A 16312-nucleotide genomic window follows, 5' to 3' on the forward strand; every position below is an offset into this window, starting at 1 on the left:
TGGAGTGCTTTTGAAAATCCAGCTGAACCCATCAATTTCTCTAATTAAGAAGTTTTTCAAGTCAGACTACTTGTACATTTGGGAGGGAGATGTTTTGGCTCATGTTTCAACTTCTTTAAGTAGCGGATTTATTGAGCTTATTAAGCTCATGCAGCCCTTTTCTTTCACACTGATTGGTATATCATGTGCTCACTGCCATATGACTGGAGAATTCTCATGCAAGTATGCATTTTCCATCTATGCATTCTCACTTCTACAGTGGTAGATTTAGTCTCCATTTTGTGACTTTTTATTTTTTATCTTCTAGCAATGCCAAGTGTTGGTTTCGAAGTTTCGTTTGAAGCTATTCATTATTTGTTGTTGTTTCCTTCAATAATTGTAATTTGTTTAGATGGTTGTCAAATTCTGATGTCAGGTATTGCTATGAAAGACATTCTCAATGGAGATACATGATGTCATGAATGTGATTGCATGAATCTCAGGATGAGAACAAAATTTGGATTAATTTACAGGAATTAAATGGCAAATAGCTATAGCTATTCAGAAAATCTTCTTAACATTGCATAAGCAAAAAGTTACCTATGAAGAAATTTTCCACCACAGAGATCTGAAAATTGCTTTTTGTGCTCATGGCTTTCCTCCCTCCTCCTCATAGAACTTCAGAACAGGTAGGGACAGAAGGAGTCAAGATACACAAAATGGAAGTATGTATTATGTTTGTGACTTCAAAATAATGTCTTATTCTTAGAATGCGTTTAAGAATTCTTAACAGCTATTGAAATTAAAACCACTTCCCTCTCCATCCCTCCCACCAAAAAAAAAAAGTCTGTTAAGAGCTGTGATAGGTATCAGAATTGTTACCTCCTTGTATTGAATTGGTAGTAAATAATTTAGGTTACCTTTCCCACCTACTTCTCTGTACCTTCTTCCTTTTTTCAACATACCTATCTCAGTCAGTGACAGCTGTGGCAGATTCTTTTTATTCATTTACTGTTCTGCTTTTACAATGTGATAGCAGCCTATTGTGCATATAAACATGCATTTCACAGAAAGTAGAGGGCTTAAAGAATTACACAGGAATACATTGCACTTTTCTTGGAAAAAATATGAAACCCAGATTTCCTAAGGGAATAAAATGGGAACAAGCAAATAATTTGTTAGACTTTTAAGACCTAAATTTCCTATATGTTTCACAAGAAACTATTAAAGAGCTGTAAAACATACAACCTACAGAAATTCTTCTCATTTGTATTTTAATCAATTCGGTTGTCTACTCCCTTGCATGTAGTAGAAGGTTAGGCAAGTTTGAGCCTTTGAAGAGAAATATTGCCTTTACAGATCTGATCTAACATCTCCCTAATTGCTTCCTTTATACATTATTCTCTATGCCTTCTTTAGAGCTGACCAAGGGATTCTTCTTCCCTTGTCTGAGCTTGCTTGCATGCAGGGTGGTGAGATGGAAGAAGTCATGTGGAGCCATGCACAGGATGGAGCCATGCATTCTTCCCTGCTTCCTCTTCCTTTCTCACATACAGATTTTTGTTGTTCACCCTGGAACACTGTTGGCTATCTATCCACCTTTATTGCATGGCTAATCTAGCACTGAATTGATTTACAAAAGTGGGGCATAGGAAATAGTACTATTCAAGTTAGAAACAGTACATTACATGCCAAGGTTTTATGACAGAGATTATCTGGAAATATGTATGTGTCTCCTGTAAGAATGCATGAAATGCTAGCTTAAGTAGCAGTCTGAAGGACGTTATGGTTCATGTCTTCTTGAAGACTTTCAACACTGTAATTTTGTGATTAGATTAGCTTTTTCTGATTTACAGAGAGATGCAGTGGCCTAATTAACAGTCAATTCAGTCACATCAGATTTTGGGAAGAACTGAAATGGTAAAGAACATGATTAACCTTCTGTTACTTTTGAAGAGAATGATGGTATTTGAGAAAGATTTAGGCCCTGGCACACTACACTTTGAAGTCATTTGAGGACTGTTTTATCATCTTCTCTGACCCTAGTCATCTATAATTCTGTTCATATTCTGTTCATATAACTGTAAGAGAAAACACTATTATTTAAACATCTAAAAGGAAAAAAGCAAAATATCTTTTTTTTTTTTTTTTTTTTTTTTTTTAAGACGGGAAAGTTATTTTCATATTGGAATCTAAAGCCATTTTAGTTCATTTAAATGAATATTCTTAAAACTATTTTGTTTTTTATTCTTTGGCTTCATATTTCCATATTTGCTTTTACCTATTACCGTTTTGGCCAGACCCTTTCATATAACAAACTATAAAATAGCACCGTTGTACTATAAAACAGAGATTTTTACATACTGTTTGATATATGTGTATTATTGATATGCTAAATTTTACATACTGCATTATATGGAGGAAAAAAGAAGTTACCTATACTGTTGCAAATAATTACCTGGAAGAATCATTAATGGTTTGAGAGCCTATGTATGCTTTAACTGCTTTTAAAATCTTTTGTCTCACAAATTGCAATTAACTGCATCTTTGCAAGAGAAAGAAAAATAAAACTGTATTAAAACAAATGTATCTATAACCCATATTCTGTCAAAATGCCACAGATGGAATTAATGGATGTTTAAAACTGTATATGTTACCTTACTGCTGCTGTTACTGGGAATGTCAAACTGTGCAAATATGAAGGGGTAGACAAACAATGTTATCAGACACTGTAAAACAAACAGCCTGTTGCTTGTATAGAAGTGCAAATAAAAAAAAACACCACTTAGACAAGGCTGATGAATGACTCCAGCAGCCAGTGTTCATAGGTTAATTTAGTGCAATTGGATCCATCAAAGGCCCATAAATTTGTAGGCTTTTGAGGGGCACAGGACTTTAAGAGATTTTGTGCAGGACATTTAAAACAGGTTAACAAACAGTAATATATCAACCACAGAATATGTTAGCTCTGGGCTGGTTAAAATGTTCTGTTCTCTAAAAGACTTAATATTGGAATGTTTAGTTGCATTGTTCACTGGGAGAATGCCCATTGGTTGAGAATGCATCAAGCTTTTTAAACCATAGTTGTTTTTTTTTTTTTTTTTTTTTTTTAAGTCTTCTGATGTTTAACAAATAATTTATTTACAGCAAAGTATCCTGCAGATGGCACATTCATTCTTCATTCTTGTGGATGGCATGTTCTTACATTCTGTAGTTTCTGTTTCCTGTGTTCCCTCTACTTGTATTCTTCAAATGCACTTCCTGAAGATGTAAAAGAAAAGAAAAAAAAAAAATTATTCCAGATGGGTTTAAATATTCTGTATTCTGAATGACCACACAACATAGATTAGTGAGAAAACAGTTATCCTGGTTATCTTGAATGCAATGCTGGAGTTATTAGAGCCCTTCTGCCAGTTCACAGAGAACTTGACGATACAAAATTTCTGTACTCTCATTTCCCCATTCTTCTAGGCATAAACATCTTGATTGCTGTCATTGTTGATTTGAGTAGTTACAACATTAACTATATTTTGCATAGTAAGGGTATACAGAGAAACCTTACCATACCGAAACTGTTACTTTGGAGCATTATGGAAGAGGAAATCTCTTCATACTGGAATATGGATGGGCTTAGATATGCAGTAGGTACCAAAAATTTTCTTTCTTTTAGAACAACGATATTTGAAAAAGGAGGATGCATAGGGGCCAGGGAAGTTTAAATTTGCAACTACAGGATTTATGGATCCTCCTGGGCTTTGGTACCTAGTGAGTAGAGGTTTTCAAAATTGCTGAGTGGGACTGTTACCTACATGTTGCATAAGCTGCATATTAGATGTGTAAGGTTTCTGTTGGATAAGGCCTTTAGTGGGGTAAAAAGTGTGGGTTCACTGCAGGATCTGCAGCCAAATCAGTTGTATTTTCATAACCAGAGAGATGTGTCAGGCAAATCAAGAGGGCTTTGGAATGAACAATGCCCTCATTTCACTCTTTCCATACACAGGCCAGGTTCCAGAAGCACTGAACATTGCGATATACATCTTTTGGTTTGATTTTCTCATTTACCATTGTCCTGGTTTCAGTTAGAACAGAATTAATTTTCTTCCTAGTAGCTGGTGGAATGCTGTGTTTTGGCTTAGGATGAGAAGAGTGCTGATAACACCCCGATGTTTTAATTGTTGCAGAGCAGTGCTTATACCAAGCCAAGGACATCTCAGCCTTTCGCTCTGTCCTGCCAAAAGGCAGGCTGGGGGTGCAGTAAGAGCTGTGAGGGGACAGACCCAGGACAGGTGACCCAAACTAGCCAAAGGGGTATTCCATACCATCTGACGTCATGCTAAACAATATATAGGGGTGGCTAGCCGGGGGGAGGGGGCCGGACTGCTCAGGGTTAGGCTGGGCATCGGTCAGCGGGTGGTGAGCAATTGCATTGTGCATCACTTGTTTGTACATATTATTATTACTTTCCTATTATCACCATTGTATCATTATTATTATTATTGTTATTATTATTTTGTTATTATTATTTTCCTGTCTTATTAAACTGTCTTTATCTCAACTCACGGGCTTCACTTTCCATTTCTCTCCCCCGTCCCAGAGGGGGAGGGGGGAGGGTGAGCGAACGGCTGCGTGGTATTTAGCTGCCGGCCGGGTTAAACCACGACAACCATGCTGGTAAATACTAGCTGGACTCAAATCTTTTCCCATTCTGTACCAGACTAGAGGCAGAATTAGCAAGTGACTCTCCATATTTATAGTCCTCATCAGAAGTAAAATTTTTGGTTAACAGAAATTATTAAAAGTCTGTTGTCCTTAAAAAAAAAAAAAAAAAAAGACATACATAAAAAATCTCCCTGAGAAAGGCTTGTTTGTGTTGCTCTACCACTGTATTGTCTTCTATTTTAGCTGTAGAAAAAGAAATGTAATCTCCTCTAAACTTTTAAAAGTGTTGGAAATATTATCTGCTTTTCCAATAGACAGAAGGAAAATGGGAGCTGATTTAGTGCATTACGGTAGCTTGTTTTTGTTGTTTTTTAATGATTTCCTATATACAATATTCTATATACAAGTTTTCCATTGGCTTGTGGTGTCTATTAAACTTAAAATAAATCATAAACTGACAAAGGATCACAAAACTTAAGCTCGCATACAGCTTCTTGATTGTCACTGGCTTTAAATAGTGTTCTAATGGGTATGAGTTAAATTACTATTTTTAGAATATAAAGCCAAACCAAACTAAACCAACAAAACCAACAAGCACTATATTAATCATACCACCAACAAGTAATAACATTGAGCCAAACTAAAAATTATCATCACTGACAAGCCAAATCTGTTAATAATAAAGTATTCATAACGAAGAAATTTCTTTGTTGGAAATCTGTTATTGTAGATGTTCTTATCCCAAAATCCAACACTAAATGAGAAAGAGATGAATCATCTAGTCACTGTTTCTGTGATCAGTTCAATAGGATATGGGCTTGGGCTTGTCTTCATCAAATTTTACTTCTAGCATTATGGAATAATTTTCTTAGGATGGGTTGAATATAGAAACAAAAACTTCAACAGAACTCTGCTTATCCAAAAATTATCATTATTATCCCCCTTCCTCCCCCCTCCCACATACAAACACACACACACACACATTGTTGTTTGGTCACTTGTTTCTCTTCCAGTTTTTCTAAAACTACCCTTCTGTCTTTAGTTTTCCCTAATTTGTACCTTAGTTTTCACCTTGAAGCACTCATTCTGGATGAACCCTTCAATTTTCACTGATTTTCACTTAAAGCATCATTGCAGCACTTCCAATGAGTCTTACACTGCTAAGGATCCTGCCTTATGCTACAATGGTTTGTTTAACATTTTTTTCAATGATCTACGTGACAGGATCAAGTGCAACCTCGGTAAGTTTGCTGACAACACCAAGGTGGGTAGAAATGTTGATCTGTTTGAGGGTAGGAAGTCTCTGCAGAGGGATCTGGATAGGCTGGATAAATTGGTCAAGTCTATTGGCATGACATTAAACTAGAGTAAGTGCTGAGTACTGCGTGAGTGACTGGAAAGCTGCTCAGCAGAAAAGGACTTGGGGGTGCTGGTCGATGGCCATCTGAGCATGAGGCAGCAGTGTGCTGAGGTGGCCAGGAAGGCCAGTGGTGTCCTGGCCTGCAACAGCAATAGCATGGACAGCAAGACTAGGGAGGTGTTTGTCCCCCTGAACTTGCCACCGGTGAGACTGCATTTCAGATAATGTCTTCAGTTTTGGGCCCCTCACCACAAGAAGGATACTGGCTTGCTCAAGCATATGCAGAGAAGAGCAACAAAGCTGGTGAAGGGACTAGAAAACAGGAGTTGTGAGGGGTGGCTGAGGGAGCTGGGACTGCTTAGAGAAGCAAAGGATGATGGGAGAGGCCATCATTCTCTACAACTACCCGAAAAGAGGCTGCAGCAAGGAGGTGTCTATTTTCTCAGGTGACAAGTGAGAGGACGTGAGGAAATGGCCTCAAATTGTGCAAGGGGAGGTTTAGAATGGATATTAGAAAGAACTTCTTTATGGAGAGGGTGATCAAGCACTGGAAAGGGATGACAAGGAAGGTAGTGGAGTCCCTGTCCCTCGAGGTATATAAGAGAGGTATGGATGTGGTACCAAGGGACATAGTTTAGTGATGGGACTCCGTAGGTCAGACTGATGGTTCAACTTGTTGATCTGGGTGGTCTTTTCCAAACTAGATGATTCTATGATTCTAAGTGTTTATCTCATAACAATGCACTAAGAAGATGGTAATTCCTTGACTCATCTGCCTTGTTCTTTCCTCATAGTGACAAAGCAAAATAGCCTTATCACTGCTGGCCCTAGGTTCTCCCTTTTGAGGAAAGCTCACCAGGATACAGGAAAAGAATTATAAACTACATGCTATTTGAAAAAAAGTGATATATTCTTAAAGGCTGCACACTCATGATCTATAAGAAGGAAAATGAGAACCTTATTATAAAACAACAGCTATTTTGCATCTAAGCGATAAATTCTCTCTGATAATGTTTTCTGACTTCAAAATGGCTTAACCATTGAAATAACGCAAATACCATGACGCAGCAGGGTTTCAGCTGTGGCATGTAGGTGGCAAAAGAGCTGTCATAACACACAGGGTAGCTTTGAAATAGAGGGGAGATTGTAGTTTGCTTTTAGAGTAGTTAATCTCCTGGAATCAATGTTTTGATCCATAAATACATAGAAGTGGCACTGTTGGTGGTAGCATTAACATGCATGCAGGAAAGTCCTTTGACACATCTAACATATTTTTTCAAAGTACACAATGTTGAGACTATTGAAAACAAGTGTGAATGCCTGAATCAGGATTTTAAATTTGCATTTACTCTGCTATAGAAAATTGTGCCTTATTTCTCTAGTCTTTGAAAAAGTAATTAAAAATAAATTAATGATCATGTCCTCTGGTCTGATATTTAGATCTGGACAAAGACAGTAAGCATGTTAAGATGTCAGTTGCAAAACGTCAACTTTGCATAAGTGTTTGTGAACAGACTTTAAGCCTACCACCTTAAACATGGATTTTTGGAGACAGTGCAGCATTAACATTAGGATAACGACTGCCCCACTGACAATGAAGGTCATTTAACTAAGATGAAGGTTACTGGGAAGCATACAGTATCAATCCTATACTATTAGAACGGACTTTCAAACCTCATATTGGCATTAAAAGCCAATCTCTTGCTTTATTGATAATAGATGTGAGGTATAATGTTTGTAGTTTTATTTAAGATATGATATCTTAGCAGTGAGCAAAGGTCGATCTGAAAGCTTTTTAGTTTTGTGGGCAGTGTGGTCAATAACAAAATAATAAGACTAAAGTAAGCAATGTGTGGAAATAATTTTCTGAAGTGAAAAAGGCCAAATTCTGCTTTCAATTTTTTTTTTTTTTGAAATTACTGAAGTGAAGAAGCCAACTTCTATCTGCTATACCTAAAGCTTCCCTCACTGTCTTTGATGTACAGTAGCATGGATGTACAACAAATTAGGATTTGCCATTGTGCATATTTTGGTCTGTAAATGTACCTGTGAGTTGATAGAGAGCCAATTACAGAAGATACTGGCAATCTTAGAAAGAATAATGTGAAATAATGCAATATGCTTTCTATTTTCTTAATGACATTTTCATAAAGTAAAAATATTAACATATTTGCCCCTCTCTCTCAGTTCTGCTTACTATTTATTTAAATTTGATGATTAGATAAAATCTGAAAGGATTTTAGCTAGTATCTGATCTTTTGAGAGAATCCAGTTCCTGTTGGTACTTCGTTGATAATACATTTATGTGTATTTTCCACAAATAAGGCTTAAAGAAGGATAAGGAATAAAAATTTGAGGAAGACCAAAATTATATCATGAGGTATGCCTCTTTGGTCTTTTTGCTTAGGGTGCAAGGTAATGGCATGAAATTACCTGAAATTACTTTGTTTTGTTTTGTTTTGTTTTGTTTTTCTTTCCTTCTTCTTTATTTACTGGATTTAACCAGCCTTTGCAGTATTGACTTCATGTGTTAATTCTCAAAGTATCTTGTAGTCTTATTGGTAAGAACTTTTTGCCACTGGTTTTATGACACTGCTTAATTCCAATTCACAGTCTTCCTTTATACACACAATTATTGTGGAAATAGCTTGATTTCCTTTTCTTGAACAGAGAACAGTTGTTTTTCAAAGTTCTGTTCACCAGTTTTCCAAACTGCTGTTAAAACTCATTTCACTTAAGGATAAATAGACTCAAAAAAATATATATTTTTTTAGCATTTCTCAGAAAATAGAATAATGAAAGAAAGAAAAGCTAGATGAAACCATGTACATTGAAGATAAAATATTAATTCTCCTTCTTGTTCCTCTTTCACACAGCTTAAAATACAAGACATAAACTTAGTGTAAAAATAGATTAAACCATTACTCTGCCTTCCAGTTCAAAACCTGAAAGTTTCTCCCTCTTCCTTACTCCTGCCTCACTAGCTGATACAAATACATCAGTATTTGCTCATTAAATGAGATTCTAATCTGAAAACAAGGTCAGCAATTGCTCTCATAGTTTTAGGAGGAAGAAAAAATCTTGATCTATAATGTGCTTTGGTTTTACACCTATTCTCTTTGTTAAAAGTTCAGGAACATCTCTCTTAGTTTTAGAAATGTGCTGACATATGATTAACGTGTGTCCTCTTTATGAATGTTTGTTTATATATATAACTAACTGCATATATAACTAACTGCAACAGAGGTAGATTTTTATAATGGATTTGTAATATGCAGTTGATTTCCTATTTTTAACCATTCTGGTGAGATGAATAGTTAGTATGTATCTAAGTATCTTATTTTTAACACTAACAATTCTAACAAAGCTTTTAAAAGAGAATTCAAGTAATGAGCAAATGAACAAAGCAAGCTTTGGATAAACTGAATTCATGAGTAATCATTTAATGACTGGAAAAGACATCCTGGAAATTGTTTGGATTATTCAATCAAATGTTCACATTTCCCTTATTCTTTAAAAGAATAAGGAATTACTTGCTGGATTCTGATCCTGCTAAATTTTGCTATTTGTTTAAATATGCAAATATTTTCATAAATATTATTTCTATGGAATTTTAACTGTTTGGTTTACTGGGATCTTGTTTTTGAATACTATCATAATTAATGATAAGTTCACCTTATCATTAATAATTAATTCACCTTAATTCACTACACTAAGTAGTTCACCTTAAAAAAGGTGAACTACTGAATTTCAGTAGCTTTGGTTAGAAGCAAAAGGGATTTTAAAGTGATATTAAATTCTCTGAAATTCAAGGTATTGTGGAGGCTTAAAATAGTTTAATGAAGGTCAATTAAACAAAAAATAAAATAAAAATAGAGCTTTAGTAAACCAAAAAGCTTTATTTTGAGATTAAAATGTTTTCCTTTGGAAAAAAAAAAAATCAATTCTAGCAGTTCCATTGTGAAAAATCTGACTTTTGCTTTTCAAAACATTTTTTTTTTAATTCAATGTAATAATGAGACATAGAAAAAATCATGAATATTAGTAATATAAAGTATATAAATCAAATTAAATAAACAAAAGAAAAGAAAAGTCTTTATGGCCTTGGCCTTAGCATTGCAGTGGAATGTAAGATAATTCTATTTCCCTTCCCTAAACAGTCCAGAACAGTTGACCTGAACATTTTTAATTTATTATTTTTTTCACTCTGAACACTAAAGTGAAAATCAAGTTAAATTACTTAACTTTTCTTTAAAAACTTATTGGAGAAACCAATTTCATTACTTCTAGTTCTTACATATTTTATGCCATTTCTGTATTTCTGGACAGCTGCTGTTGTACTGAGGACTCTCAATGATCAGGGCAACATATTCTAGAACACAGAGTATGTTGAATGGAGATTATAGGGATAGAGCCTATTCTGTTTTACCATTGCAGCTCACATTCAGAAGAGAACCAACAGATATAAACAGCTTACTAAGTCTTAGCCAGCTGTGTTGGTTTTGCATAATTGCTGTTGCAGATATGATTGTTACATCTACATATGATGGCTACTGAAAAAAAAACTATTTTTACATTTTCTTATTGACCAACCATTGTCCAGTTGCCACCAAAAATTAGAAAATAACATCTCTTCTGTTTCAGCTTCAGAGCATTTAAAAGCAGAGCTGCTACTTCACTATGGACTATCATGTTCCCCAGCTTGTATCAGTTGTTAATTTGAAGGCTCAAAATGCATTTCAAATTGCAATATTTTTTTTTTCATTACACACAGCTGCTGACCCAGGCAGGTTTGGTGACCCCTGTAGGCTACGACTCAAAGAGCATAAAATATTTCTGGGAGTAGTGGAGATACTTCTTTTGAAGTAGGGCACACATGCTCTAGTGAGAGTTTGGTATCCTTTAGATAGACGTCTGAGAAGGATGTTTGACTGCTGGGCACTAACAAAAACTACATATTTCTGTAGTTCACAACTTCCTTAAGGCCCATAGTGCTGAAATCCAGCTGGAAAGATAATCTGAGTTATCCCATCTGTTCACTAGAGACTTTGGAGTGGTTAGCCTGTAGCTATAGCATTGTGCTCTGAAGCATACTTCATTTCTCTGTGCAAGCAATTATGCATGTCTGGTGCATTCATTGGCTGCCCCAGTTTAAGGTAATTTTGGTGTAGGCTGACTGTGAAAGAGCAATTACAGAGATGGTGGAAGCTGGCTATCTAAATTAGGATAGAGTTAAGGTTGGATATGTGCTCTATTGTTTACAGCAGCTGTGGCAATAACAAAGTGCTTCTAAATACTTTATTTTTATTTTTGGTGAATAAGTGAAGCATGTTTTGTGCAATATGTATATTAATTATTTGGTTTTTAGTTTTCAATATACCTATATATTTATTTGTGAATAAAGGTCTTAGAACAGGAGAGATAACAACCCTGTAGAGAAAGAAATATTTTGTTTGTTAGCTACAAACAAACAAAACTCTACACACACAGTCTCTGTAATTGGATTAAATCTGTTTTTTGATGCTGGCCTTACATCAGCAAATAGGCATTTGGGGATTCCCAGGCCACAATAATCATTCAGTGCCTACCCCTCATCACTGAGATTTGCGTGTGTAGTGTAGTACATTTGTTCGTAATGAAATGACTAAAGATCAGCATCAATATGACTTATAAACAGAAGAACAACCCTCCTCTACTGAAATAAGTTTACTGAGGTTCTACCAAATTATACATAGGAGGAATGATCTGTTCAAGGACTTAAGAAGCTAGGCCGTCTATAAAAACACTTAAACCAAAGCCAAAATCCATGATTTTTCTATTAAAATGGATTATGAGCAGATGCCAAATAAAAACTACATTGGAAGCATGAAAGGCAAGAAAACCTGATCGTGTACAAAATCTGAGATGTTCTGTGTGACAGAACATATTATATGGTTCAGTTAATCCTGCCTTAAATGCTATACTGAAATAAGAAAATGCAGAGACCACATATACATATATTATCTTACATATATAATTCTCTATATATATTATAAGATTTATGCCTTATGTATAAGATAATATTCACAGAGAAAATATTCTAAAGCAGAAAAAAAATTGTTCAGCTTGGAAAAATAATTTGTCTTTGGTATTTTGTTGTTGTTGTTAAAATCAGTAAATATCAATGTTATGAATCAGCTAAATATAATATATATAAAAATATATACTTTTATATATTTATATATAATATATACAATATAATATATATAATATAATATATATTATATATTATATTGTGTGTATATATATATATTTATATATGTAAATAATATAATACTGGGGGAACCTATCCAAAAAAAATCATGGCATTGTCTTTCTTTAATGGAGGCCTGTACACGGCAAAAAGCAAAATGAAAGAAAAAACAATTATTTGAGAATATGTATTAGAGCCTTTTCACATAGTTTTTTCTTAATGCATTGTTTCATTTAACTATATATTCCTTATTTACCATAAATCTGAATTATACTTCCTCCTACTGCTTCTGTATTTTTTATTTCCTCAATCTAATTTTACCCATGAACAGAGCTTAAGGATTTTTTTTTTTCCCATCAGATTTCTATTATTTTATTGCCAATTTCCCTTCAAGAAGCACTTATAATTTTTCTGCTTCTGTTCACCTCTCTCCTTTTCCTGTTTTAGGAAAAAAATAGTTTTCCTGAAAACTATTAGTTTTCTTTAATGTGAATTTTTGTCTAGTTTTGTTTTCTCTCCCCTTACCTCAAAATTCTGTGTTTTATGTGTGATGCAACATGGTTTATTCAGTCCTTCAACATTTCTCACTTTTTGAGCCTTTAATCTAATTAATTTTCTTTTATTTTCCTCTGCTCTACATTGCTTTTTAGTGTCCCTTTCACCTCTTGTCTTCTCTCCTTTTCATTTCCTGGATGCTTTTTTTCTGCATCTAAGTTGTCTCAATTACTACATACTCACTCTTATTTTTTCCCACATACAGTTCCCTTTTGAACACCCCCTTCTCTGCTGCTGCTCAAATATGCAAGGCCTTTCTTCTGACCTTTCTAGTTCATAAGGAAAATATTTCCCTGTCTGTCCTTTTACCAAAAAAGAAAAAGACATCTGTCTAAAGAATGGCATAATTCTTAGCCCTCCATGGAAAGTGTTATGTTAGTGGTATCTATCAGAGGGCTAACAGGTATCTCCTCTCCTTTCACTTGGCGTTACAGAATTTTTTACCAATCACCAAAGTAACAAGTATGGGAGGAAACACGGAGATTACTGGCCAAGCTTGTTTTCATCTTTCTTTTCGTCTTTCTTTTTCCACAAGACTTAGATATCTGTGTGCCCAGATAGGAATAAACCACAGGGTTTTCTTGTCCATTTTTGAGCTCTACCTGATGTAGACTTCACTTGTTGTCACGTGAGTCTTTTGAGATACTCATGTCTGAGGCGATACTTCCCAAGAAGAAGCATATAGAAATTCCTTTAAAAGGTTTAACACTCTTGAGGAAGAGGTGAAATGGATTCCCTTTTATAGATTAGTTTATATAAAAGAAATGGATGCTGGAACTATTACAACTGTGAACAAAAATAAAATATGTCACTGGAGGCAGAAGATGACAGATAATATGTAAAACAGATACTCAGAACTCAAATGGAAGAGACAGTTGGGAGAGAGCTTAATGGTAGCCTATTCTAAGATCTGTTACCTAAACTACAGGTTCTGTTGAAGATAAATGAGATTTAACTACATATATGTACAGTATCTAATACAGCAAGGTGAAATATCTGGATACACTGAACTCCAGAACTATACAAATTGTACCAATGAATATTTGAAGTGCTTGGAGAACATACATTTTTATCATTAAATAGTTAAAATTAAGAATGTAATGAATGTAATTCATTTAGTTCAGGTACATAAAAAAAATAAAAACTCAAAATTATGATGAAAGAAAAAAAATAAGATTGTTCATTTACACAATGAAATGAATAACAGAAGCACTTATGACCACTCATTCTACCTCTTCCTTAGAAAGAAGGATGAGTGAGTAGTTTGTGGATAGATGAGTATATAAACACTCAGTTTGATTTCTTTTTGACACTCAGTTTGATTTCTTTTTGAAGGAATTTTTAGGTGCTATTTATGATTGGATTATGGGAGTAGTTGTCAGTTAATACCCAGAAACAGGATAAGCTCTCATAATTACTAGCTTAGCAAATCCACTTTTTTATTCTAAGAGGTGAGATAGAACACTTCATCTCCTCCTTATTTCCTACCATGTATTTTTTTCCAAAAATACACTAATTGTTATTGTCCCTAGCAGGTAGAACACATCAGTTGTTTGCTACATTATCAGCCTTGACACAATTTTCCTTCCCTAAAATAGATAGAGCATTTTATTTTTTGGCCTGGCCTACCTTCTGTGCTTTTGGCATATCAGTGTGGCGCTGAGCACGTACAGAGCGTGCAGACTTAGGTGGCTTTATTGGAGCACAGTACATCTCCAGCCTCCTCAGGTCACAACTCTGGAAGCAGCATTCATCCACTATTCCCTTGTGGTGTAAGCGTCTACTGCTGGATCCATACCCTGTAGGCTTACCTATTCAAAACACAAATGGAAAGTTTTTATGTTAGAAAGAAAATGCAAAGATCTCAGCAGCATTCATATTAAGTTGCATTATTTTAACTGAATCACCAATGACAGTTGTAGAGGCTGCCTGTGTGTATCTGCTCTAAAACAATGTCCTTAGATACAGCTTCCAAAGATATTCCTGGAAATGGCCAGCTTGGATCTTTGTCTATGGATAGCTGCTATTTAAGCATTTGAGCAAACTTACATCTTCTTAGAAGAGTATTATTAAAACATTTTCTTGAACTGTCTTGGCATTGAAAATTGAGAGGAAGGAAGCTGTAATCTGGCAGTTAGAAGCCTTGCAAAGGGAATTTACTTTTTAGCTTTTGGATGAAATCTAATTATTGAGCTGATTGAGGTAGCTAGTGTTTAAAGATTATGCCTGTGCAGTAGGCAAGTATTTTCTATTGAAAAAGGCTTCATTGAGCCACTATATGAAGAGAGAGTATGCTCCAAAGGGGAAATAAATATTGTATACAACTGCATAGGGTCTAAGATCTGCAAGCTCAAAAACTAATGGGAAACAGGAAATGAGGTAACTCAGTAACTAATGATATGCAGCAAAAATAGGGTGATGGTTGATGGAACAGATACAGACAGTGTTTAATATTATATAGCTTTACACAAGATGGAAAATTGGACTGACATAACATGATTGTTCCTGTGTTTTGTGTTTTTACAGGGCATCTGTGGGAAATACTTGTTTTGTTTTTTTTTTAATTGCATTTTTCACTCAGCTACAGTAAAGGGTGACATTTTCATTTACAGAACTGTCAAACTGTCTTTTCTCTCTCTCTCTCTCTCTTTTTTTTTCTTTTCCCTGGGATTTCTGATTTCTTTAGTAACTAGAGATTTCACTGCCATACTATGCAAAGATTACACACCCATTATTTCCTGGACACGTTTGAATAAAACCCAGTTGGATGTGTGGTTGTTCTATTATATGAGAAATGAATGAACAGTAAATTCACACATGCACACACACACACACACAAAGCAGTTGCTGACTTACTACATCTATTTTTAAATTCTGGTAGAATTTGGTTTCAGACAGTAAAATTCTGAAAAGATTAAATGTTTTGTTTTGACATTTTCAGCATTAAATGTTTCCATTTAGAGATGATACACATTGGATAAAACTCCAAAATATGGAAAAAAGGAAAGAATATTTCACCAAAAGCCAAGAAAAATGAAATAACTTGATTCAGTCAGCTCAATCATTTTCTTTTTCTTTCTTTTCTTTCTTTCTTTCTTTCTTTCTTTCTTTCTTTCTTTCTTTCTTTCTTTCTTTCTTTCTTTCTTTCTTTCTTTCTTTCTTTCTCTCTCTCTCTCTTTCTCTCTTTCTCTCTTTCTCTATTTCTCTCTTTCTCTCTTTCTCTCTTTCTCTCTTTCTCTCTTTCTCTCTCTCTCTCTCTCTTTCTCTCTTTCTCTCTTTCTCTCTTTCTCTCTTTCTCTTTCGTTCTTTCTTTCTTTCTTTCTTTCTTTCTTTCTTTCTTTCTTTCTCTCTTTCTTTCTTTTTTTCTTTTTTTCTTTCTCTCTTTCTCTCTCTTTCTCTCTCTCTCTCTCTCTCTCTTCCTTCCTTCCTTCCTTCCTTCCTTCCTTCCTTCCTTCCTTCCTTCCTTCCCTCTCTTTCTTCCCTTTCACTTCTTTCTTTCTTTCTTCCCTTCATTTTTATCATTGTGA

The 16312-nt window shown here is 34.8% G+C and overlaps 1 protein-coding gene across 1 annotated transcript in view; it reads right to left on the reverse strand.

The window, feature by feature from the left end:
* Window positions 1-3180: 3180 nt before the first annotated feature.
* IGF1 (insulin like growth factor 1) overlaps window positions 3181-16312 on the reverse strand; it is a gene marked incomplete at both ends in the record, with an annotated part of 52041 nt that continues 38909 nt past the window's right edge. The window contains 2 exons of the mRNA XM_082758729.1: window positions 3181-3240; window positions 14415-14596. Coding sequence (XP_082614855.1) covers window positions 3181-3240; window positions 14415-14596 — 242 coding nt within the window. The remainder of the gene's footprint in view (window positions 3241-14414; window positions 14597-16312) is intronic.

Source organism: Aythya marila (assembly GCF_965140915.1).
Source record: "Aythya marila genome assembly, chromosome: 1".
Lineage (NCBI taxonomy): Eukaryota > Metazoa > Chordata > Aves > Anseriformes > Anatidae > Aythya > Aythya marila.